This window comes from Sarcophilus harrisii, chromosome 2, assembly GCF_902635505.1.
Source record: "Sarcophilus harrisii chromosome 2, mSarHar1.11, whole genome shotgun sequence".
NCBI classification, from domain to species: Eukaryota; Metazoa; Chordata; class Mammalia; order Dasyuromorphia; family Dasyuridae; genus Sarcophilus; species Sarcophilus harrisii.
Window position 1 is genome coordinate 630600636 of NC_045427.1, and position 26884 is coordinate 630627519.

At 41.3% G+C, this 26884-nt stretch overlaps 1 protein-coding gene across 4 annotated transcripts in view; it reads right to left on the minus strand.

Annotated features, from left to right (window-relative positions):
- Window positions 1–13417, minus strand: part of SCAPER (S-phase cyclin A associated protein in the ER) — a 352222-nt gene extending 338805 nt beyond the window's left edge. For 2 of the 4 annotated variants that reach the window (XM_031956799.1, XM_031956802.1), the window contains exons 1-2: window positions 13307–13376; window positions 8328–8402 (exon numbers count right to left, since the gene is read on the minus strand). In XM_031956799.1, coding sequence (XP_031812659.1) covers window positions 8328–8390 — 63 coding nt within the window. In that variant the 5' untranslated portion in view covers window positions 8391–8402; window positions 13307–13376. Of the gene's footprint in view, window positions 1–8327; window positions 8403–13306 lie in introns of those variants that run through there. The other 2 variants (XM_031956800.1, XM_031956801.1) reach the window with 2 other exon arrangements.
- Window positions 13418–26884: the final 13467 nt, after the last annotated feature.

Genomic DNA, 26884 nt, shown 5'->3' on the forward strand with positions numbered 1-26884 from the left:
CTATAAACATTAGGTTTCTTGTTGCCCCGGATACACAATTCAGTTAAATAACTATTAAGTGTCACTTGTATTTTAGTCACTGAGGATATACAAGGACCAATAAAGGAATCAGTGATACAGCTCACTCCTCATACTCTCCCCCAATTACTATCACTGAGAGTCATTTTGTATCTTTCATCATTTCATAGGGTTGATACAACTAAATCATTCATCCCCCAATGGCCAGACTACTAACAATGAACTGCTGCTTACATATTTAGCCAGGCCAGTCCTCAGGAGGCAGAAAGTCTCTTGCCAGGGCCATACTCCTTATATCCTTTCCGGCATAAGAGAAACTGAAACTGTCCAAAAGGAATTCTCTTTTCCCTTCTGAATTGAGCCCTCCTCTAAACTGTCCGATTTCCCTCCAGGGCACTGCCATCTCCCCGTCACCAAGGCTGACAGTTATGAAGTTGCCTTCCTTTTCCACAAGCCCAAATCAGATCAGCTGCCATCCTGTCACCCCTACATCCACACCCTCTGCATTCACATGGCTCCTGTCCCAGCCCTCATCACCTCAAATCCTGGACAAGCCAACCTCCCCTCCAATGCCTTCTCCACAAAGATCACCTTGCTGAGGCAACGTCTATTCACATCATTACCTACATATCACACTACTGTTATTCTCTATTTCCTTTTAGATAAAATACAAACTCCTTAACCTCAATGTAAGATCCTGAACAACCTGATTCCAACCTCCTTGATTCCTCTTCATGACTTCACCTAGCACAAAGGACAGAGCAATGCAAAATGTTTGTGGCAGCCCTCTTTGTAGTGGCTAGAAGCTGGAAAATGAATGGATGCCCATCAATTGGAGAATGGTTGAATAAATTGTGGTATATGAATGTTATGGAATATTATTGTTCTGTAAGAAACGACCAGCAGGATGAATACAGAGAGGATTGGCGAGACTTACATGAACTGATGCTGAGTGAAATGAGCAGAACCAGGAGATTACTATATACCTCAACAACGATACTGTATGAGGATGTATTCTGATGGAAGTGGATTTCTTTGACAGAGAAGATCTAACTCAGTTTCAATTGATCAAGGATGGACAGAAGCAGTTACACCCAGTTACACCCAAAGAAAGAACACTGGGAATTTAATATAAACTGCTTGCATTTTTGTTTTTCTTCCCGGGTTATTTATACCTTCTGAATCCAATTCTCCCTGTGCAACAAGAGAACTGTTTGGTTCTGCACATATATATTGTATCTAAGATATACTGTAACCTATTTAACATGTATAAAACTGCTTGCCATCTGGGGGAGGAGGTGGAGGGAAGGAGGGGAAAAATCGGAACAAAAGTGAGTGCAAGGGATAATGTTGTAAAAAATTACCCTGGCATGGGTTCTGTCAATAAAAAGTTATTTTAAAAAATAATACGGGAAAAAAAAAGAAAACATTTTGTAAGTATGTTCATATAACTTTTCTTCGGCAGGTAGACTCCCAAATATTTTATATTATCTACAATTATTGTAAATGGAATTTCTCTCTGTATCTCTTTCTGTTGGACTTTGGTAGTAATACATAAAAATGCTGATGATTAAAAAAAAAAAAGGACAGAGCAATGGATTTGGAGTCAGATGATTTGGGTCAAATTTGAACTCGACTACTTAACAAATGATGGCAGTTCTCTCCTTTTTGAATCTCAGTTTCCTTATTTGTAAATGAAGGGGATCGTCTAGATACTGAGATGTCAAACACAAAATGTAACTGGGAGATTTTTGACAAAATAAATTAAAACAGGACAAAGCTATGTTCATATATGGTTTTCTACTATGTTGCTGAACCACGTGATTCTTAGGTATGGTTTACTGGCCTGTTACTCTTTGAATTTGACAACACTGGTCTAGGACAAAGCTTCTTGAATTGTGGGTTGAGACCCCCATATATGGTCATGTACCAAGTTTGTAGATCATGAAAAATTTGGCAACAGTAAAAGAGTTCTGAATGCCAACAATTGAACACAGATTCAAATCAAATAAGTAAAGAATCCAAGATGTTTCTGGGAGCACTTGCCTGTGTTGTATGACTTCACTGCAGCCTTGGTTCTGAACACACAATACGAGCACTTTGCACTGAACATGAATGGACACTGCCAAAAATCCCTGGGCTCAGATTTGAGATAGGCCATGAAACAATTTCTCTGGTGAAAAGCAGTCATGAGTGGAAAAAGTTTAAGAAGCCCTGATCTAGCAGACCTCTGAGGTCCCTTGCAACTCAAAATTGATGCTTCTATGAACTCTGCATTTTAGTCCAACTGGAATAATAGTTGCCTTCTGAATATGAAATCCCATCCCATTTCTGCACCTGTCCATGCATGAAATAAACCTTTCCTCATCAAATTCTCAGAATCTGCTCAACTTCTGTACCACTTCTTCCATGAAGACTTCACTAGTCTCCATCTCCCTCACTTGTCAGACCTCTCTCCCTTTACAAACTGTCTTGTATTACATTTACCCATGCTCATGCTAAATCCCCTACCCTATCATTTTCCTAATGAGATACTGTTGGGGCCTTTATGCTTACCTTTAAGTATTACCATAATGTACCAATTAGAGTGGTGCAAAACCAAAATGGATTGTCTCATGAAATAATGAATTACCCATTACTGGAAGCATTCAAGAAGAGGCAGAAGGACAATCTGCTACGGACATAAGGACTATCTCTGTTGAAGAAATGACAATATTGGGCAGAAACCTGGGCTACTTGAGTTTTAAGGTCCTTTCCAACTCCTAAGATTCTACCTCATCTGTTACAGTCTAAACCAACCTAATTGGTCATGGTTTAGGCCCAGATTAAATGTAAATAGCAATTGTTGCTGTTTTGGCCAGAAATCATGAGAACCTTCCTCCCCCAGATTGGATTTTTTTATTTTTTTGTGATTAGAGAAAAGAAGCCACTTTTGGCTGCAATTCTTAATTAGCCTTAATCACTAATTAGGCCATTGTCTCAGTTATCCTGAGACCCATTTAAAAACTTTAGCTTAAAAAGGCTAGTCTCCCACTGCATCTAGGGTTTCCTCCAGCATCATGGTCTATATCTGGTCACTGAACCCAGATGGCTCTAGAGGAGAAAATGAGGTTGGTGACCCTTTCCAGTCCTCTCTCACTTCAATCTCATTCATGTGCATGTCATGGCATCTGCTCTCTGATGTCATGGTCCTCTTAGAGAAGGAAGTTCAAATAACAACAGCTGAGAAAGAATAGAAATAAAGGCTGATTGATAGCTTGAGTGGGCAATATCCCTTTCTTAGGAAGAATGAGGGAAACCTGGGCACATTTGGAAACAAGCAGGAAAGTACTATGCACCAGAACTCTGAATTTGAAACAAGGATTCTTACAAGGTACTAACTAAGTGGAATTGATGAGACAATGGTCATTTAGTTTAGCATGGTCCAAGTTCAGTATGATAGATTTAATCTTACAACAAATGATGGTTTCAAAGTGATATAATGATTGGTTTGTGTTCAGTGTAGAGCATATAAACTAGGAGCCTCAGCCAGGTTCATTTAGAGAGATCTAGAAAAGACAAGCGGACTGGAGGCTGGAGCACAAGCCCTTGGACTCAGATTCTTTTCACCTTTGGTCAGGCTCCTGGTGGCAGGCTTTTCTCCTGCATTTCTCCACTGAGACCAAGGCCGGTCTGAAAGGTTCTCCAGAAAGCTAACCGGGCCCCAGGAAAGGAGATAAGACTGAAAGAGATAATAGAGGATTTGGACTTTAAACCCTGACTACTCTTGTGGTGATTACTGAACTGAAACGAAGCCTGCTTCCAGAGACCCCCAGGAAAAACCACCCAGAACATTATAGGAAAGGAACAAGGAGAAAGATTGCAAATTAAACTGAGATGATTCAGAAGATAATCTGACAGAAACAGTGTTGATATCTAGGGAGGGGTCTAAAAGATGTGGGACAAACTATCCAATTTGATCTATTGTTCCCACCTTTAGCAAACCTAGTTTTCCCTGTATTCTGTGTGAGCCCCTGAAAAATCATTACTGCCAGTGTATAAGGCAGCTTGTGCAAAGTCTTTTCTTTTCCTAGGGATGACTTTCCAAAGCAGCAGGAGCCTGTACATCTTCCTTTAGCAACTTAAAACAGTCCCACTTTCCCTCTTCCTCTCAGCTCCCAATTCATCAGATGCTACTAGTTTATCAGATAAATATTTTCCAAATCAAAAATCAGTCAAAAGCCATTGATAAAGCACCTATTATGTGCCTAGCACAATTAAGCAGTGGATAGACAAAAAAAGGCAAAAAACAGTCCCTGCTGTCAGTGAACACAAGGAAGATAACATACAAACCAGTTCTTGCAGAATAAACTGGAGATAATAAGAAGGAAGGCTCTGAAATGGAGGAGCACTGGGAAAAGCTTCCTACAGTGCCAGCTGAGCCCACTGCCTACCACACTATATTCTAACACAAGTTCAGATAAACCAGGACCTCATGTACACATTTATAAAGCAGAGAGAATATTTGCACTACCTCCTTTACAGGCTTATTGTGGAGAAAATGCTTAGTAAGCTTTAAAGCACTAAAAATTATAAAGCATTTTACAAGATAAATTTTTATTAAAATTCAATGAATTACAAAATTTTCAAAATGAAACTCCACATAACCCAAAGAAGGTCAACTTATTCTGTTTCAAATTCTGCAAGATTTCCTCACTTCACTGAAGTTCCACTCATGTCAATGAGGTAACTGACCCTGATTTCTCAAATACAAGACCTGGCAGGTTCTACTAAGCTGAAATAGCTCCAAGATGGAAAGGTCCAGAGATGAACAATATGTCTACTGTCAGAAGACAAGTTACATTCCAAGAAGCTAATCACCAGGCCAGCTGCATCACCAGGAATTTTTTAGCCACAGCAACTCTAAAGGGGTTGCAATCTGTATCACAAAGCAGATTGACTCCGCCCTGGCAAAAATCACAGATTTAGCATGAAGTTTTACAAAGAAATTCTCTCCCATAATCCAAAGCATATTTTGGACTATGTGGCACCCAAGATTTTTTTTTTTTTAAAGCACAGAGTATTTTTTTTCTTTTCAAGTTAAGAGCTGTTTTTCTCATAGGGATTTTCAGATCTCCCACAGCTTCTGTCTTTCTTCCAAACCTACCAAGCTTACTCTCTTCTCCCAATTTGTGCTATACTTTGTGGACTCCTCCACAGATCTGGGCACTGTTTCTATTACTCCAATAGCTTTCTTTTCTCCAAGCCCTCCTAATCCCACACCCACAGAATAAAAAGAAGCATTTTTAGTTTCTTCCAGAATCATAATGAAGGAAAAGCTTTCCTAAGAAGACAGTAACTCAGGGGCAGCTTGTTACATCAAAAACATCACTAAGCTAAAAGTCAAGAGGTCATGGTGTAAGTCACCCACCCAGCAGTAACATGCTCTCTGTCCCTAGGGATTCAAAAACTTGCTCTCTCACGCATATTTTATTCATGTGATGATTGAGGTATGAGATCCATTAGATTGTTATCTAAAATAATCTATAACTGAGAGTAGAGAATTTGGTGGGAAAGCAGAGTAGAATATTGAATATATTGTCAGAGTAGGTATGTACTCCATTCTACTGATATACTTTTTTTCTCTTTTGAAAATCTTTGTTACAGATAACAGCTGACTCTATAGAGGAGAGGGGAAGGATTTACTAGGAAATGAATGTGATGTAAAAAACAAAATCTGTCAACAAAACTAAGACAAAACTTTAAAATAAAATAACCTGTAACACACATGGCTTTTTTCAGTAATTGATCCTGAGTGATAGAGGGAATGGAAGATGAGGCAGAAATCATATGCACATGGAAGAATTTCAGGGTCAGCAAGGTACCATGTTGGCTTTCCAGTCAAATAGCAAAGGATGTGATGCTAGTCATAAATCTACCAATACATCAGACCCAGGGCACTGAAGATGAGTGGAGCCAAAGCCGCAGATGTCTCTGAAAAACAAGAGAAGTCATCCCAGCCATAACTCAAGGGAGAAAACACACAATTTTGAAAGGATATAGCCATCATGGCAGATTTCAGGAAGTCAAAGAGCCAGAATAAAACTTCGAGAAGTCTCCAAGAAACTAGTGTGGATCAGAGAACTTCTAGAAACTTGCTCCAGAAAGATATAAATATAGAGGTATAGACAAATACACATATACATGCATACATATACCTACGTGCATGGGTATATAAATGCAAACATATATATACATATACTCACACAATTATATTTTAAATATATAAATATATCACCATTATATATTGTGTGTAAATACACCACATATATGTAACATATGTGCACACATGTGATATATATTTATATACATGCATGTAAATATATTGTAAATCCTCCCTAAGATTAGGATGGCTCAAGTGGACAATTGGGAGACACTGAAAGAGAAAGGGCAGTTCCTAGACATTGGCAGTAAAGGTTGCCAAAGCTACAGAGAAGGAACAATTGGGAACTGAGTTAAAGACTTGTTAGAAGTATGAGCAAGTAGAACAGGAGCAGCTGAGGACAGGTTCCCCCTTGGGAGAAACCAAGTTGTGATCTGTGCACTCATCAGGGCCCAGAAAACATCTTCTCACAAGGGAATTGCACAATCTGATCTCAAAGGTTCCCTCCCAGCAATGTGCCTGCGATTCTGCCCATTTCAGAGCCTGCTAGTGAGTAGACTGCAAATGCCTTAGGAAGAGACCAAATAATACGACAGATTGTCCAGCAGCACCGAAGTCCATTACTGTTAATACACCCGCGTTCCACTAAGTGGTGAGGTGTACTGCAATCCTGAAAGTTTCCTACAGTACAGGGGGGTAGTTTTCAAAGCTTTGATGTCTTCCCTAGTACAAGAGAATGACAAAGAATGACCGGGGTTCCACAAAGACAAAGAGCTATATTGTTTCACTCCACAACCCTAGTCCACCAGGGCCTACGTATTGGAGTGGACAGCAACTCAAAAACCTCGTCAGGCAGAAACTCCAGCTTTCTGGCACCTGGACCAAAGAAGCACTGCATCCTGCCCAGGAGGCTTCTCTCCAAGAAAGCACTTTCTATACAATCATCCTCACAACCAGAAAGGAGGCTCTTCGCAACCAGAAACAAGGAATTTTTAAAGACCAATTATGAGACATTCCTCACAAAGCAACACAACACATTCTTCATGTCTATACATATGCATGTGTGTGTATATGTATAGCAACCAGGTGGCCCACGGGACAGAGGTCTAGACGTAAAGACAGGAAGAACTGAGTTCAAATCTATCCACAGGCAACTAGCAACATGACTCTGGGTAAATCACTTAGCCCTCAGTTTCCTCATTTGTAAAATGGCGATAACAACAGCACCTATCTCCCAAGGTTGTTATGAGAATCATGTGAGACAATATTTGTAAATACAAATATTTTAGGGACAAACAAACAACTCTCTGTTCCCACCCATTTCCCCCAATGCTGAACATCCGTCTGGCTTGGCTAAAGCAATGCTCTGGTCTGGAACAGATGACTCTGGGAGGGGTTCACGATCAGCCTCGGGTGGGCCAAAGGCAGCTCCCAGATGAAGGACACTGAGAGCAGACAAGACTGAATGTGTTTCTATTCCAGTTACTTCAAGCATCCTTTGTCCTTCATTTAATAATAATAAAAGTCTCAAATTTGTATAATATACATTGTAGATAGATGTGTATATCACACCTGCACGCCTACACACATATGTATACACACACACACACATTCATATAATGTTCTGTTTCAAAGCACTTTTCCCTCTCAGACCTCACCTGATCTTTATAACAACCTTAGGACACAAGCAGTATAGAATTGCTATATGATTCACTAAGAAAAACGGAATACAATATTTTCAAATTTTCAAAAAAGAGGTTAGAAAATAATTTTTCTTTATCTTACAAAAGAATAGAAACTTCCCTCAATTCTCTTTAAAACAGGATTCAGTATATACACAGAGATGAATGTAACCAACTAAAAGTAATCACCACTCCAACTTTGTAAGGATATACATTTAGTAAATGCTTACTTATAAAAAGAAATAGGAACCAAATAAATTCACTTCTTTTGATTTTCGTACCAAAAAATTAAGAATTTGGGGAATCTCCAAAAGGTCCAGGGATAGATTAAATTTTAGTCAAAGGACAAGCCCAGCTCAAGTTTTAAAAAACAACTTTAAAAATAACTTTTTATTTGCACAAGGCAAATAATTTTATTTTCAAATAAATGTAATTCACACAACTTTTAAAAATTGCTATTACTGCCTTTAGAAAGAATGACTTACCATCATTAGATAATCTTCTTCTACTTCAACAGGCTCACTTATCATATTTTTGGCTGAACCCATGGATTTTGATCCCTGCAATAAAAAAAGATAGCATCAGTCCTTAATGTCATCTCTTCCTTTTTGACACATTTAGCAAGTTTAGCTTCCAAAGTATTAAAAACTATTAAATAAAATTGTTTCACTCGTACATCAGTGAAAAAAAAATTTTTGACTCTTTAAAAATGTAGTTAATGAAACTTTTGTGGAATTTAAGACATCCCAATAGATTTCAGAAAATATCAAGTCCAATCTCCTCATTTTGAGATAAGAAATTAAGGCTCAGATGAACTAAATGCCAGCACATACCAGTTTATAGGGAGCCAGGACCAGAAGGCTTTTTTCCTGACAGAACAATGTTCTACTACATATTTCAGTATTTTTAAAGCAAATGAGATTTACATTTTCTTTAAAAACATCCATGCTGCAATTCTAAGAAAGGTGTAACTGCCCAAACAGTCACAAGCCATACCTTCTGAGCCAGTAAGGCCACTACTCAGCCCATCCCTCAGCACTCCCAAAGAAAGAGAAAGAAGGTATATCCATACTGTATCTATGTAGCACATAAAGCTCTTTTTTTTGGTAGTGACTAAGAACTAGAAAGTAAGGGGCTGTCCATCATGTAAACAAACTATAGTATAGGAATGTGAAGTTATATCATCATGTTGAAAAATCACAAAAGTTTTCAGAGACTGGGGAAAACTTGTATGAGCTAATACACAGGGAAGTGAGCGGAACCAGAGGAACAAATAATAACACTGCAAAGACTTAAAATAATCAATTCGGTGGGTGACTCTGCCATTTCCCAACATTAAAGGCATGGCCTCAAGATGCAGAATATGACAGACATTTTTTGGACAAAGACAATTCAGGAATTTGTTTTGTTTTGATCAAACAGTTTATAATTGTTACAAAAGCTTTTTCCCCCCCAATGAGATTGGAGGGAAAGAAAACAATTACTTGTTAACTGGGAAAAATAAAATAAATCTTCAAGAAATAAAAAAGCATGCCACACACAATTAAGAAATAAGAAGAAGAAATAAAAAATAAAAGATAACAGATCAGGTTGTCTTATCTTTTCCCTACATGAATTTTGTAATTCCTAATCAAAAAAAGAAAGCAATTAACACCCAGCTCTCATAATCTTCCTAATAATCAGTATCCCAGGGTTTCTCCAGGTCTTTCCTTCTGCTCTGCAATTCAGCTATTCTTACTGTTGACCAAGGGCACAGAAAGCACAGTATCTTAGGAGCAAGTTTGTTCAATGTCACCCAGGCTATCTGATGTTATTAGCAGGACAGAGGGGGAAGCATATGATTAATTATAATATTCAATAATTAATTCCATTCTTCCATCCAACATCTAAGAAAAAGTTTACTACATGTATAACACTACTTGCTCTCTAGAAAACAGACCAGGTGTAGAGAACCTGGATTCAAGGCAAAGCTCCAACACTTATTACCAGTGTGATCATTTTTTGAATTCTCAGACTCAGTTTCATAATCTGCAAAATGAACCATCTGCATTACAGAGCAGGTCAAAATAAATCTTCCTAGGCTCCCATGCTCCCAGGCTGGGTCTCCCCAATTCTTCCCCATCCAATCTGCTACTAAGGCAAAACTAGTACACCTCTACAACCCCTGTTACATGGGCCCCTTCTCTCCTGCCTTGATCACCCCTCCTAGGGCAGGGCTTGACCATCTCATTCCTGCACTGCTGCAATAATCTCCAAGGGCTGTGAGAGTGTCTATCGGCCACAAGTCTGTCCTCATTCCAGTCTACCCCCCCACCCAGCACTCAAAATGATCTCTAAGACACAGGTTGGACGTCACCTCTCCCTTCCACTCAGTGCTGCTTGGTGTTCAAAAACCCTTCAAAATCTGCTTCCCAACTTTCCAAGTTCTTTTAAACCTCACATCCCCACCACCTACTGTGATCCAGTGGCACGAGCTTTCTCAATATTCCTTGAACAAGACAGTCATCCCCACACTCCCAGCATCTCAGGTTCCAGGAATGGGAATCTCATCTCCCTCCATGCTTCCCTGGTTTTCTCCAGGTTTCAGTTTGCCTTCCTCAGAAAGCCTTTACTTACTGCCAATGTACCCTGTCTATAACTTGTCTGAACATAGCTGTTCAAATACTGTCTCCACCATCAGACTGTGAACTACTCAGACGCAGAGACTGATGCTTAACTTCTTTTGCACCTGCAATGCTTAACACTGAGCCTGACACACAGCAGGCACTAAATAATGTTTATTGAGAAACCTTAAGCTATTACATAAATGTTAAGTTATTGTGGGTGTGCTGCTGTTATTAAGGGAAATAAGACATGTACATAAAAATAAAATGTGAAGAGATGACAATGGAGAGGTACAAAGTACTAAAATACTTCAACAGAAGAAAAATCACTTTTCCAATTAAAAGCTCCAATGCTCTTAAATTATATAATCAAGCTTGGTCCCAAAGAGAAAATATAAGGCATCAGTTCCCTATGGCTTCTTTGTAGAAGGCCTAGAAAAGTAGAACACTTCATGTCATACTTTTTTTTTTTCTATTGGTTAGTTTTCCTGTACTGCTCTTTGGATTGTTGTTGTTTTTTTTTTTCTTTATTCTTTCCTATTGTTGAGATTGTACTCTAAGAAAAAAAAAAAATGAGATTTGTAGGTAATTAAAAACAAAAATTATCAATATAAATGTATTTTTAAAACTTAAAAGTGCTTTGGTACCACGATCCGTGTTGCCCAATTCTGTATCGGTAGCTCAGGACCTCCACCAACTGTCACTTCATATCTGTTGACTGGTTGGTAGCTGGAGCTCAGTTTTGAAAGGAGAAACTATGGAGGTACCAAAGGCACTCTGTTAAATGCTCAAAGCTGGGAGTTCAGGGAAAAAGTCCAGCCAAGGACTTTATATCTACAGGCACCTTGGCAATCAGGTTGAATGAGAGGGAGCTGTTCAGTTCTGTGACTTCAAGATTATCCCCACGATTTCCAGGTGGCAGAATCTACAAGCAGTTCCCCAACCCCAGGATTCCCACAGCGGCCCTCAGACAACAGTCCATCACCAGGGGTGCCCTGAAATCCCTTCCACCATGGAAGGACCAAGCAGACTTGACATTCTGCTGTCAGAGACTAAAGGGAGCTCAGGATCCCACCACAATGAATTTGGTGGAGGACTCCTTGCAAGCTGCCTTGACCAGAACAATTGGCTAGTATTTAACATGTCCCTTCTATGCACTTGACACTGTGTTCACTGATTACCTATAAAAATCTCATAATGCCTTGTACATAGTAGGAGCAGAGCTGCTTGAAAATGTGTGCAAAACAGACTCTCCTAATAGTGGTCAAAAGTAAGCTTGAAAAATTTACTCCTTATTGCAACGGTTCACCTATATTGGGTCACTTGCTGTCTAAGAGAGAGAGAAAAAATTGGGAAAACAAGGTTTTGCAAGGGCGAATGCTGAAAACTATGCACAGATTATGAAAATAAAAAGCTAAAAAAAAAAAAATTTACTCCTTTGTGCTCATTTCAACAGGGCTTTAAGCAAAAAGTTTTTTATTGGACAGTAAGGGAGGGAGCTTTCCCGGCTTATCTATCGTGCCATACAGGAAAACCTTTTCAACAAATCAGTTCCCTCAGTCATTTTCAAAGAACAATAGGATTTTTTTTGGTGCCTGTGGGCAGGCAGGAGGGAAGGCACTAGCATTTCTTAAGCACCTACTATGCGCCAAGCACTGCACTAAGCAGTTTAGAAATACCGCCTGATTTTTCTCTCTCATATCCCAGAAGAGAGGACTATTATGAACCCCATTTGACAGTGAAAGAAAGGATGATGACCCCAATTAGTTAAAAACAAAACGAATACTCCTGCCAGGGAGTGAGTTAAACCCACACAGCCTACGTCCCCTTGTGGGAAGTGTCTCAGAAGAAAGCTCCCCTACTCTGGATTAATCTTTCGGGCCGGGCAGTGCCCCTTTCCCAGGCGAGCACGAGGACGGGCAGCTTCCGCGGACTCGGGGTGCGGGGTCAGACGGGCCTCTGGGGGATGTGACGGGAGGCCGCGGGGCAGCCTGACCCTGGAGAAGCAGAGCTGGCCGGGCTCTGGGGCCGCGGGCTGCCCGGGCTGCCCGGGCTGCCACAGTAACCTGTGAGACCCATTTTACAACGGGCAACCTGAGGGCCGCACCTCTCTCATCCGGCGAGCACTTATTAGGCACCTACGGCGTGCAGAGCACCCCACGAGGATGCAAACAAAAAGGCAGCGATCCTTCCCCACGTGGGACTTCCGCACCGGACCCGAGGCCCGTCTTAGTTTCCTTGTCTGTAAAATGGGGTAAAGGACGCAAACGCTCCCTCGAGCGCCTCAGGAGGGAGCCTGCCCGAGACACTTCCCCGGGGCGCTACCAAAGCCGGGAGAGCGGCGAGGACTCCCCCACCCGCTGCCCGGTGCGCGCCAGTATGAGGAGACGCGGCGAGCCTCAGGGCACGACCCCGGCCCGGGTCAGCCGGGCCACGGCCGGGAGGGGGCCGCTACAAGGGGTACCGGCCGAAGCAGGGTGCCGCCCCCCGCCCGGCCGGACACGTGGCACTGACAGCGGTCCGCCCCCGCCCCCGCCCCCGCCCCCGAAGGGGGGCTGCCCCCCAGTCCCGGCTGGGGGAGGCGGCACGGAGGGAACCCCTCCCCCGCAACTCTCCCTTCCGCCCCCCCCTTCTCCGTCTGTCATCACGCCCTTCGGGGACGACCCCGCTCGGGGGTCTCGGCAGCGGGGCCGGGGGCGGGCCCGGGGCGAGCCCTGGGGGGAGGGGAGCACCCCGCCGCCATTTTGTCCCCTCAGTCGCGGGAGGCTGTCACCGGCCGCCTGCCCCGCCCCGCGGTCCCCCGCCCCCGCGCCCCCTCGCCCCCCGCCCCCTTAGCCCGCGCGCCCCCGCGGGACACTCACCCCCGGCCCGCCGACCGCCCGCCTGACTTCCAGGCAGGCTGAACGTCCCGGGGCCGCCTCCGAGCGTCCCGCCGGGATGGGGGCGGGGCGAGGGCGGGGAGAGGCGGGGTGAGGGAGGGGCCTCCCGGCGTGCCCACGTGACGTTTCCGCAGCACGCACGCGCGGCGGCCAGCTGCTCTCGGGTCTCCCCGGGCCGCCGACTCGCGCGGCGGGCTTCGGGGGCGGGGGGACGCCTGCGCACGGGCCGAATCCGGAACACGTGCGGCGCGGAACGCAAACCAGCTAAGCCGAGTCCGCAGTAAAGGGAGACGGCTGAAAGCACCAATTAAGCGCCTGCTGTGTACCAGACACTGAAGGAGGATGGGAAAGGCTTCTTGCAGAAGCGGGGATTGCACGAGAACCTGGAGGAAGCCGCAGGGAGCGGCTGTATTTCCCCTGCTGCACACAGCGAACGTAAATCTGCGCACTTAGCAAATGCGTATGTTTGTGCCCCTCTATTTATACGTATGTGCGTGCGCACAGCTGCAAACAGAGTCAGGGGGAAGGAACCTCTACGGGCCTCACAGCCCTTTCATTACAGAGCGGGAAACCAAGTCTGGGATTGTTCCTGACTCAGGCCGGGCCTCTGACATCTCAACCTACTACAAAGGAGGGAGATTTTGTGTAACAGGTGGCGCCTCCGGAAAGAGCCTTAACCCTGCAGAATTATGCCCGCACGAATAACATAAAACGCTTAGCGTTGCAAGGGAAGCCTAGTGCGGTGGAGAAAATGTTACTTTTTTTCTTCACCCATATTCACGGACCTCCTGTGGTCTAGCCACAGACCTCTTGTGCATCCATAGACCGGCGTTAAGACTAGATAAGTTACAAAGTAGCCTCAAGCTTACCACACTATTAGGCACATCGTAAATATCCATTGGATTGAAGAGCTCTCTATCCTTTGATACTATGAATACTCAAGAAGCTCTCCTTCCACCGGACATCTTTCACATTTCTTCTTTTCTAGATTTGTTTCCTCCGTGGTAACTTGAATCCTCTTTCTTTGCAGAGGCTACAAAATTGGAGAGAGAAAGGTATAATCAGGCTGTTTCAGCAAAAACATCTGACAGGTTAACAAAAGCTCAGTTTACATCTGGAAGCGGCTGTAACAAAATTCTGGTGCTCTAATACACGGCTGGTTGTGACTGGAAAGTATCCGTGGGTAGGAAACGTGTGAGAAGGAGAATTAAGTGGCTTTTAGGATCAAGTCTACTGCATTCTTGAATCTGAGATCATCACCAACAGAAATTTCTTCTCTGAAAAGATGGACCTTTAAAATAGAACCAGTCCCAAAAGACAATCATTAATCTTGACCTATTCTTGAGCAAGGATGTTCCTGTGGATGAATGGGTTTGACGTGGAGGATTGGAAGAATAAGATTATCTCTGTGATTTGAGCCTAGAAGAAAATTCTCTCCTTTGTGTCTGAGATACAATCTACTAGAGTTGACAAATAATTAATTATATAAATTGAAATTTTATTTGCTTAGAGAGTGAAAAAGGCAAAGGGACAGAAATCAATCCTGCCTTTAAACATTTTTCCGCTAAAGCCATTGTCTGCCTATAATTTATAGGGTTCAAGAACAAAGTTAAAAGAGCCAGGACAATAAATAGGTAGATAGGCCAAGTACTCTGCAAGTATTACTTCATTGTCAGGAGAGATCAAGGAGAGATTCCTGCCTGTTGGACTTATGGGAAGACTTGGATGAGGATCACCTACCATGGGAAGGAATAAAGGAACTGTGATCAGCATCAACAGAGAAAAAAAGAAATCCACATCTATTTGAGTACTTTGTATACTCATTAAAATGATGATGAAAATGATGATATTTCATTGGTCTAGGGAAGTGTATGGAAACTCCCTCCACCAATACAGTTCCATAATTTCTTGTTTTAAGAATAATCTTCCTGACTTTAAAGCCAGTCCTTTGTTTTACCACCCTGCTTCTTCCAGGTCATAATAATAACTGGAAAAGCAAAACAAATGGAATTACAAAGCCACATGACTTTAAAACTGAAATATTTTCAGTCAAAATTGACATGTCCCAATCAGAGCTATAATCCAAGCAAAGACTTTGCCCAGGGAAGCCAAAATGCAAATGGCGTTCATGTTAATTGTATTCCTTCAGAAGGAAGAAATAACTGAATTGAACAACTCGTTAACAAGACTAGCTGTGTGAGTCTAGGGAAATCATGTCATCTCTCTCAATCTCAGTTCCTCTATATGAAAAAATGGGAATAACAGCATCTATTTATCAATATTTTTGTGGAGATAAAATGAAATATTTGTGAAGTGTATTGCAAATCTTAAAGTGATATATAATGGTTGCTATTATAATTATTATTGTTATTATCAGTATTAGTTAAAATAGGAAATTACCCATTCCTCTCATCCTTCAGCTTTTTCTCCTACTCCAGGCTCTCCTTGCCCAACCCTCACTTAGCTCACTGACTTCCTCAGCTGCAACCTCTAAGCCCCTGTCCTCTGGCTATTGTCCAAGGGTCTCTTTCTTCCCTCCAAAAAAAGCATTGACCTAGAATTGCCCTCATGGGACATTGTGTTCTAAGTGGCAAGATGGATAGACTGCTGGATTAGAATTCAAGAAGACCTGAATTTGAATTTTTTCTCAGATATAAACTATGTGACTCTGGGCAATCTCAGCTAAAATCTCACCTCCAGGAAACTGTTCCTGATCCACCTTTGTTTTAAGAATAAGTTTTAGATCCTTAATAAGATAATAAGAATAATGTTGTCAGTTCAGCATAATTGATAATGTAGTGGGGATAAATGTTATTACTTTAATAATATAGTTTGTCAGTTAGAATAACTGATTCTATCTTTTAAGTCTTTTTAATTATTTTGAGTAACATTGGTTTTTCAGTAAAATTAGGATCTGTGCAATATGACATAGTAAGCAATGTGTATATTTTTAATTTGACCATCCCTTTTTTATCAACATATTCATCAGACAAAAGTTTTTTAAAATTGTAATAGTATTATGTTTTTTCCAATTACATATAAAAACAATTTTTAACATTTTTTAAAATAAAATTTTGAGTTCCAATGTTTTCCCCTCCTTCCCTATCCCTCCCTAAGACAGGAAGCAATTCAACCTGTGTACATTCTTAAACAACTGACAAACATATATGGATATTTAGATAAGACCAATAATCAATGTAAAATCAATGAAAATAATATAAGCAATGTTATCAATCACTTTGAACTATCCATCAAAATATGTGGTAAAAAAAAGTTTAGCAAAACCCAAAATAAAAGCATTTAAACAAACATTTCATTCAAGCCCCTAGTCACTAAAGTATTCCTAGGTCAAAATTTGGGGGCAGGGTCCCCACCCTTGCCCCAACCCACACCATTGAGACTCAAGCAGGCTGTGTTGGTTTAGAGCAGTGCAGACTGATGGAGGTCTTGGAGATCTTCCAGTTAACCAAACCATTTGGAGACTCCCTGAATCCAGTAGCCAGAGAAGCACTGTTGGGAAGTCCAGTAAGAGTCTTGTGACTTGGGAAAGTCTATAATGTCAGGGGGGTGATTTGTTTTTAGACAGTATTATTTGCATGCTTTAATTAATAAAGTCTGATTGCATGCATATATAATGGTCAAATGACTATCTGTGTGCATTACATATTTCACCTGTAGTTCTAGGGCCTCTCTTTGTTGATTATGTTTGTAGAGTCATTTACAGGTTGGCTTACCAAGTAATCTGTGAACTCCTGGAGACATGACCCTGTCTTTTTTTTTTTTTTTTCTTTTCAATATTATTTTATTTTTTCCAAATACATGTAAAGATAATTAAACAACATGTTGTTTTTATCTCCCTAAGGTTTCTTCCTCCATCCCAATGCATTTATTAAGCACCTACTATGTGCTTATTATGGACATTGAGCTAAACTGTAGCAATAAACAAAAAGATAATCCCTGCCTTTAAGGAATTTACAATCTAATGGAAAAAAATAACCCATGAAAAAAAAGCTGAAAAGCTAATTGACTATAATAAGTTTTTAAAAGTCTCTAGCAATGCCTTTGGAAAGAAAACAAGCACATCTGAGATGAGTATCTGACTCTTTGCAATCCCATTTGGGGTTTTCTTGGCAAGGACCCAAAAGTGCTTTGCCATTTCCCCCCCCTCTAGCTTTTTTTTTTTTTTTTCCAAATGAGGAAATTGAAACAAAGAGGCTTTAGTGACTTGCCTGGAGTCCCACATCTAGTAAGTCTCTGAGGATAGATTTGAACTCTTGAAGGTGAGTCTTCCAGGGTTGGAAATCTATGTGCTAGGATACCCTCTAGTGCCCTCCTTCATGAGCACTAGGAAAGGAGGAAAGTTTGGGAGGATGCTGAAACCCACTGTCAAATAATTTTTTCCCATTAGTATGGCAGCAACTAGGCAATGATCCACACCTAACATCCTATACCAAGATAAGATTGAAATGAGTCCATGATTTAGACACAAAAAGTGATATTATAAGCAAATTAAAAGAAAAAGAATAGTTTACCTTTCAGATCTGTGGAGAAGGAAGGAATTTGTGGCCAAAGAAGAATTTGAGTGCATTATTGAATGCAAAATGGATAATTTTAATTATATTAAGTTAAAAAGGGTTTGTACAAACAAAACCAATGCAGACAAAATTAAAAGGGAAGCAATAAACTGGGGGGGGGGGGAGGATTTTATATTCAAGGATTCTGATAAAGGCCTCATTTCTAAAATATATAGATAATTGATTCAAATTTATAAGAATTCAATCCATTCTCCAATTGATAAATGGTCAAAGGATATGAATAGGCAATTTTCAGATGAAGAAATTAAAACCAATTTTAGTCATATGAAAAGGTGCTCTAAATCATTATTGATCAAATAAATGCAAATTGAGACAATTTTGAGGTACTACTATACACCTCTCAGATTGGTAAAATGACAGGAAAAGATAATAATGAATGTTGGAGGGGATGTAGAAAAACTGGGACACTGACACGTTGTTGGTGGAGTTGTGAACTGAATCAACCATTCTGGAGAGCAATTTGGAACTATGCTCAAAGGGCTATCAAACTGTGCATATCCTTTGATCCAGCAAAGAAAGCAGTGTTTCTACTGGGCTTGTATCCCAAAGAGATCATAAAAGAAGTAATGACCCACATGCGCAAAAATGTTTGTGGCAGCCCTTTTTGTGGTGGCAAGGAATTGTAAAATGAGTGGATGCCCATCATTGGAGAATGGCTGAAAAAGTTATATTATGGAATATTATTATAGAACAATTTCTTTTGTTCTATAAAACATTCATTTCTTATAGAAAGAATGGCAGGATGATTTCAGAAAGGCTTGGCAAGACTTACAGGAACTGATACTAAATGAAATGAGTAAAACTAGGAGATCATTATATACAGCAACAGAAAGACTATACGATGATCAATTCTGATGGACGTGGTTCTTGTCAACGAAGAGGTGATTCAGACTAGTTCCAATGGTCTTGTGAGGAAGAAAGCCATCTGCACCCAGAGAGAGAACAATGGGAATTGAATGTGGACCACAACATAATATTTTCACTCTTTTTTATTGTAAAAATAAAGTGCTTGCATTTTTCTTTCTCATTTTTTTCCCTTTTTGATATTATTTGTCTTGTACAGCATAATATTTGTAGAAATATGTATAGTGGAATTGCCATGTTTAATATATATTGGAGCACTTTCCTACTGGGGGAAAGGATAGGGGGAAGGGAGGGGAAATAGAACATAGGGTTTTGTAGGGGTAAATGTCGAAAATTATCCATGTATATATTTTGAAAATTAAAAACTATAATTAAAAACTAATTTTTCCTAAAGTGACTCAGCTAATACAGAACAGAGTCAGCATTGTGATTCTGAATTCAGAATTCTCCTGAACCACATCATTCCCTGCCAAGGGAGAGGCACTAGTGATATTGAAGGACTTCGGGGTCAGAGTGACCAGATTCTAATCCTTCTTAATACTTGGTCAAGTTTGCTCATCTGTAAAAGTAAACAGACTCCTAACTCACTGGGTCTTTGTGAGGATAAATGAAATATTGTATAGAAGGCTATTTACAGGACCTTAAAAGCTACACACTTTTTAAAATGAAAAACTATATGAATGGTAGTATTCATACTAATCATCCTTTATCTTAAACCACAGTTATGATTTCATTGGTATAAGAAACTCCAAATAAGGCAACTTCTTTTACCTATTTAGATTAGCTTCTGCTCTGCCAGCTATTGATTTAAGAGATTTACTGGGGCCTTGAGAGGATAAGTTTGATGTTACATACTCACTACAAACTCAGGTCTTCCTGATTCCAAAGCCAGCTCTATCTACTATACCACACAGCCCGTCATTTTTGTTACCATATTAATTGTTGCTGGCTCCCTAATGGACCTCTGCCCTCAATTTGACCATTGCTCTTACCTCTATTTTTTCCCTCTGGATTTTCCTTACACCTGTGACCTCTTTTATTTGTCTACAGAAGGGTTGTTAAATGTTTTCCACTCATGATCCCTTTTCTCCCAAGAAATTTTATTCAATCTCGGGTTTATAGATATATAAAATAGACATACAAATCAAACATTTATTGATAATAAATCATAAAGAAATTCGTTTCAAAACAATTCTTTGGTATACATTAATTTTACCATTTATTAAAGATGAAAGCAAATTTACATGCTAATGAGATGGATGAGTTTGAATTTTTTTATATAACGAATTAAATCTTGGCCAAATATTTGATATCTTTTATAATGGCCAAATGTTTCATGACCCTCACTTTCAGTTACTCACCCCCATATAAGATCACAACCCACAGTTTGAGAAACTTTGGACTACTGCAATCTCTCAGCCTAATGATAAACAAGCATTAATTAAGAGTCTACTCTGTGTCTGACATTGCTTTTTTGTTTTTTTCTTCTTTTATTTTTAAAGTTTTTATTTTCAAAACATATGCATGGAGAATTTGACAACATTGACCCTTGCATAGCATTGTGTTTCAGATTTTCTCCTCCTTCCCTCCATCCCCTTCCCTAGATGGCAAGCAATATAATATAATATGTCAAACATGTTAAAATATATGTTAAATCCAATATGCATAAACATAATTATACAATTCTCTTGCTGCATAAGAAAAATCAGATCAGAAAAAGAAAGTAAATGATTAAGAAAACAAAATGCAAGTGAACAACAATAAAAACAGTGAAAATGCTCTGTTGTGATCCACACTCATCCCCCAGTCCTCTCTCTAGTTGTAGATGGCTCTCTTCATCACAAGATCATTGGAACTGGCTTCAATCATCTCATTGTTGGAAAGAGCCATGTCCATCAGAATTGATCATCCTATAATATTGATATTGTCGTGTACAATGATCTCCTGGTTCTGCTCATTTCACTCAGCATCACTTCATGTAAGTCTCTCCAGGCCTCTCTGAAATCATCCTGCTGATTGTTTTTTATATAACATAATATTCCATAACATTCCTATACCATAACTTATTCAGTCATCCCCAGCTGAAGGGCATCCACTGTTTCCAGTTTCTTGCCCCTACAAAAAGGGCTGCCACAGACACTTTTTCTGTGGCAGACATTGTGCTAAATGCTGAGGAAATCACATCTTACTCCATGCCCAGGTATCTTCTCTCTCACATCTTAATCGACTCTTAATTGATCTCAACCCAGCATGCCTTTTGCCCAACCCAAAGGGGGATGGTGGTCCCCACCAGCTTCCAGTGCTGACCTATAATTGGCAACTCAAGTTGTCAGAGGATGTCGGTGATGGCAAACAAAGACTATACAATATTTCTTCATTTATTGGGTTGCTAGGCAACAATGGTTCTATGTGCAAAATCAGATTTAGTTAAAGGGAAGAATCTCATTGAGAGAACAAATGCTAGATTTATGTCTGAGTGCTAGAAACCAAAGAAGAATGGGGTGGGGTGGGGTACTATCAGCAGAAGTCAATGTCTGGGATGTCAGTTTCTTCAATGAACCTTTCTCTGATTAAAAAACTTCTTAAAACCTTATAATGACATTTTTGACCATAATGATTGGTGGAACTTTTGCTATTAAGGATATTTTACTTCTGGTTTGTTTTTTGTTTCTTTGCTTCCCCCTCTCTGTAGGACTGTCCCTTGCAATAAGCAATTATAGTCAAATAAAACTGCCCAACAGATTACCCAATGCCCTACATCCATACTTCCCCCACCCCTTTGTCATGTACAAAGGTGACTTTCCTCCTCTGACCTCTGGAAAAGAGTACGATCGTTGCATTTCATCTGAGTTCTCATACTCATGCTTAACATTGTTTTTATAACAGGACACTGTCCAAAGAGTGCCTGGGTTTTAGAACTCACTTGAAATACTTCTCGATGCAATCACCCCCACAGGGATGATAGTGACTCTGCGTCTGGGCCAGGGGGATGGACAGTCACTCTCTCCACTGTAGAAGATTCCATGACTGTTTCTTATCTCTATCTGCAATACAAGGTTATTTGCTTGTTTTATGGTGAAGAGAATTGGCCACCGAGCCAGAACAGAGTCAAATGATATACAAACCCAGTTCTGGATCAGCAGACAATTGCCTGGTTAGTACTAGTCTTCACCTGGGTTAACATGAAGCCATGAACAAATGACCCTTCTACTGCCTCTGTTCCTATTGGGTCTATGCTTTCTTCCTTAGATGAAAGAGTATTGGAGATGGAATGGATTAAGCTACCACCTTGTGAGCTTTGATAGATGAGAAAAAAGAGCCATATCAATCTTGGATCAGATTGGAATCCATGCCATAGTTTTCCAACAATTGAACATAGATGAAACACCATCACTTGTCCAACAACAGGAAGAAACTGTCCGGTATTTGGAAGTAAACCTGGAAAGGCAATCGGTTTGTAAAATCCACATTAAATTCAAGCCATTCTCCCCAGGGACCAGGGTAGTAAGGAGGAAAGTGGGCCCCCATTTTGCTTCCAGTTCTTTTGTACCACAAAAATTCCTGCTATGAATATTTTAGTATATATGGAATTATTTTTTTCTTTCTTTGATCTTGTTGGAATATAGGCCAATAGAGTGATTTCTGGGTCAAAGGGTATATACATTTCATCACTTTTTCCACATAATTCCAAAATGTTTTCCAGAATAGTTGGACCAATTCATAGTTTCCCAACAGTGGATTAGTGTAACAATCTTCCCATGGCCATAAGGATATTTTTCATCACGATATTATCACACTGAAATGTTATTCATATTAAAGTTTATCACGTTCACTTTGAACAATGACAAATCAGATTATTGTTGAAGGCTATTTTTAAAAAAAACCATAAAATTTCAGGGTGAAGAGAAATCAAAATAATTCCCAAATGTATATCGTTTAGACATGGGACACTCTCTCAGAAGTGGTCAGTACTTGCCATTGGAGTCATGGGAATCTGGCTTTGTTTAAGAAAAGTGTTTATACGTTGGAATAGGACCAAATGGATACTGTTTTTAATTTGCACTTGTCTCCTCTCCAATGGTGAGCGGAGACATGCTTTTAGCACATTATGATAAATGTTGCCGTGATTAAAAGCCCAGCTCACAATGCCTGCTTTTGTTGTCATTTTTCCTGCTACCTCCTAAGGATGTGAGGGCCCCTTCCTGGGGATAAGAGGTGAAATTATGTGAGTTAAAGCTGATGGCACAAAACTCTATTTGGTGGCTAAATATGGAATGACAGAGGCAGGAAATAATATTCATAATCACTAACATTCATATAGCTCTTAGTACATATGTGCAAGGTACCATGCTCAGCACTTTGCCATTTTTATCTCTGAACCTCACAAAAACTCTGCGAGGTGGGTGCTGTCATTGTCTTCACTTTACAGACAAACCAGCTTCAGTCCTTCAGGAGCTTCCCTTCTAATGGGGACTCAGACACACGGATGGAACCAGAACACATGAAGAATGAATCCAGGGCCAAGTGACTTGCCCAGAGTCACAGAGCTAACAAATGTCTGGATCTCAGCTCTTCAGATGCTCCGTGGAACCACCTCGCTGCTCTACGATAATAACGAGAGGTAGAATTTAGGGTTTACTAAGCGCTGTACAAATACCCGCATTTGATCTTCTCCACAAGCCTGAGAGGTGATGAAGAAACTAAAGAAGAGTTTAAGTGACTTCCAGAGACAGATGGAGGCTTAGGATGAGGGAAAACTTCCTAGCAATTGGAGGGAGAGACACTTAAGTGGAAGTTTCACTTAACCAGCCAATCCTCAAGCTCTTCTTCTACGGGCCTAAGATGTGCCAACAGTGAATGGGGTGTTCAGGAGGACCAGCCCCTCTAGTGTCATTCCACTTGCCAAGCTCTCTCCAAGCCGCTTTGTTTGGCGTCTGCTTGGAGCTCAGGACTCTGTTTGGAGGCTCCAGGAAGCTGTAGCTGGTCCAGCAGCCACGCCCCAGTAAGCCATCTCGACAGACGGGCTAAACCAGGTCCAGAGAACTGACAGGTCTCCAACCCAGTGGTGAGTGAGGGGGATGCCTGCACCCAGCACGGGAGGAGCGGGTGGATGAGAACAGCTTGCTCCAAAGGCCACGAAGGTGGCTGGTACAGGGATGGGGAGCGCTTCAAGCCAGGTCAGACATCCAGGACAGCAAGGTCCTTCGCTGCATCCAGGGCCATGGCCAATCACCCCGACTTCTGTCTGGCCACTGGGCTGGAAGCCGACAATGTTGGGCGACTGCTTCACTTAAATCCAGTTCTCATATAAGTCAAGACATCCCCCTCATGATAATAATGGCCTCGGGAGTAGAAATGGCGTATCGCTTCTTTTAGGCTATCCTGCCCCAGTTTACTCTGAATGACCAGGATGCTGAGGCACAAAGATTGCTGTTGGTCAGTGAAATTTCTGAGACTAATGAGCAACAATAATGTTAAAAGATAACACGGATGCAGGACAATCGGGTGCCTGCCATTTAACTGAGTGATGTTTCAGCCCCAACCCCTCTTCCTCTCAGGTGTAACACAAAGTCAGAACCAGAACACCCCTCACTCCAGAACTCACCAGAGCACTCCCCCTCTACGCTGAAAAATTAGAGTGACATGAAGCACCTGGTCTCTCTAACTTTTCCCTTCTTGCTCTTGGTCCTTTGTGAACTTCTTTAATTGCCATTATAATTATGATAAACTTTCCCTCTAGTATTGGAGATGGGTCCGAGACTGCAAATTTTTCTGATACACCTACCAGACCAGTCTGGAACTCTAGGCTCTCCTTAAAATTCAGTAGCATGATCAGACCAAAGCTTTAGGAAAATCCCTTTGGTAGCTTGTGAAGGATGGTCTGGAGTCCCTTCAGAAATGATGTGATAACAAGAGCGCACAGTAATTACCTCCTTCCTTGGTGCTACACAATAATGTGTTCTATGGGGCAACTCAGGGCCATTCAAATCCTCCCAAGCAACATGGTGGTCATCTTGGGTTCTCCAGGCCTCTGCCAGCAAAGCAGGGTAGGTGCTAGCAAGCTGGCTTCAGTTAATGCCCCTAGAACATAATGCTCTCCCTGGGGAGCTGGCTGAGCTCAATCAACAAGCATTTATTAAGTGCCTACTATGTGCTAGTCCTGGAAAATGTGTACCAGGGCTGGAGTTACAAAGACAAACCAGCTCCAATCCTTCAGGAGCTTCCATTCCAATGGGAACTCAGACACATATGAATGAAATCATGTGGAGAATGAATCCAGGGCCATTTGAGGAGGGAGAGCATCCATAGTCGGTGTTTGTCTGAGAGCGATCCTCTACAGAAGAGGGAATTTGAGCTGAGTCTTGAAGGAGACTGGGGATGCTAAGAGGTGCAGGTGAGGTACCTGAAGGCTTGGGGTACCACCAGGGCAAGGGTTGGTGCATTATATACCCCAAATAGTCAGAAAGCCAATTTGTTGTAATGGAGGGAGATAATGACTTGAAGACTAGAAAGGTAAGAAAGGAGCAAGTGGCTTAAAATGCCAAATAGAAAGGTTTCCATTTGATGCTAAAGGAAAGGGGAAAGCTCCGGGCTGTGTGAAGTGGGGCCATGTTATTGCTCATCATCAGATTGCTTTTTGACCACAACCAGCTCCCAGGGGTTGGTGGAGGGAACATTCACATTGAGGAGATCTTGGAGGTTTGGGGTTTATAAGTCCCCACAACAATCCTGAGTGGAAGGCAGGGAGCACAAGTATTATTAGCCCAATTTTTACAGAAAAGGAAACCGAGTCCCAGAAAGGTCATAGCATCACAGATTTAGAGCCTAAGTAGAAACTACAGGTCACTTAGTCCAACCCTCCCCATTTTATAGGTGAGAAAACAGACCCAGAGTGAGGAAATAATTGGCTCAAGAATATTCCAGGATTAAGAGGCAGAAGCAGAAATAATTTGAACTCACATCCTTTAATAACACATCTGGTTCTCTTCCCTGTGTTAATGACAGTCACATAGCCACTAAATCTTGGCACTGGGAGATTTTGACATCAGGACCGATGCTCTTTTTACTTCATTATAATGTCTCTCCAAACACAAGGCTCCCACCGAGTCTGTGATCACTCTCGGCTTTTGTGGCTCCATCTTCCGACCTCAGTGACCCCGCTTCCAGTGCGACCAACTGGGGCCAGCTCTCCTTGTCAACCTGCAGGATGATGGAGTCTTTATCCAAGAATTCTGCCTCTGGGGAAACACTGGGGCAAGACGCCATCTGTGTGCCCCAAACCCAGCAATCAGGCGTCCCTCTAAGCCACTTTCATTTCTCTCTCAACAACGTTTCCCTGCAAAAACAGAAGGAGGGAGTTTGGTCCAATTACCAGCAGGAAGTCTCAGCTGCTCGATTGTGGGTTATCTGATCGGCTTCTGGCTCAAGGCACAGAAGGAACTGCCAATTGATTAGCCCAACTGCAGCTGTGAGCCAACGTGGATGCCCTTCCCTAGTGAACCTATTCACATCCCAAATATCACATGAAAATGTGAGTGTGTGTGTGTATGTATGTGAGTGTGTGTAAGTATGAGTGTGTGTGTGAGTGTGAGTGTGTGTGTTTGTGTGAGTGTGAGTGTGTGAGTGACTGTGTGTGTGAGAGAGAGAGAGAGTGTGTGTGTGTGTGTGTGTGTGTGTGTGTGTGTATGTGTGTATGTGAATTGACAAATGCTAAAAACCAGAACTTGATTTACTGTTTTATTGTCTGGACTTAAAGTGATGAAAAAATATTAATTTGAATTAAACTTAAAATGTGTCTTGCTACATTCCTCTCCTATTCCAACCCTGAGAGAATCAGTTGCCAGCACACTCTTGACAAAGTATACTATGATAGCTATCAGAAGAAAGTTCTCCAGCATGCTGGGTAAATTCTTGGTGATGAATTTGTGGAAAAACATAGAAAAAGAGTCACGCTAGGATGGGTCGCATGTGACTTATCCAGGGTCACACAGCTAGCCTCCAGCTGGGATGGAAACGTAGCATTCATGACTCAGAGTTGGAGTCAGGAAGAACTGGGTTTGAAAGCTGCCTGGACTCTTACTAGCTGAGTGATCCTGGGGAA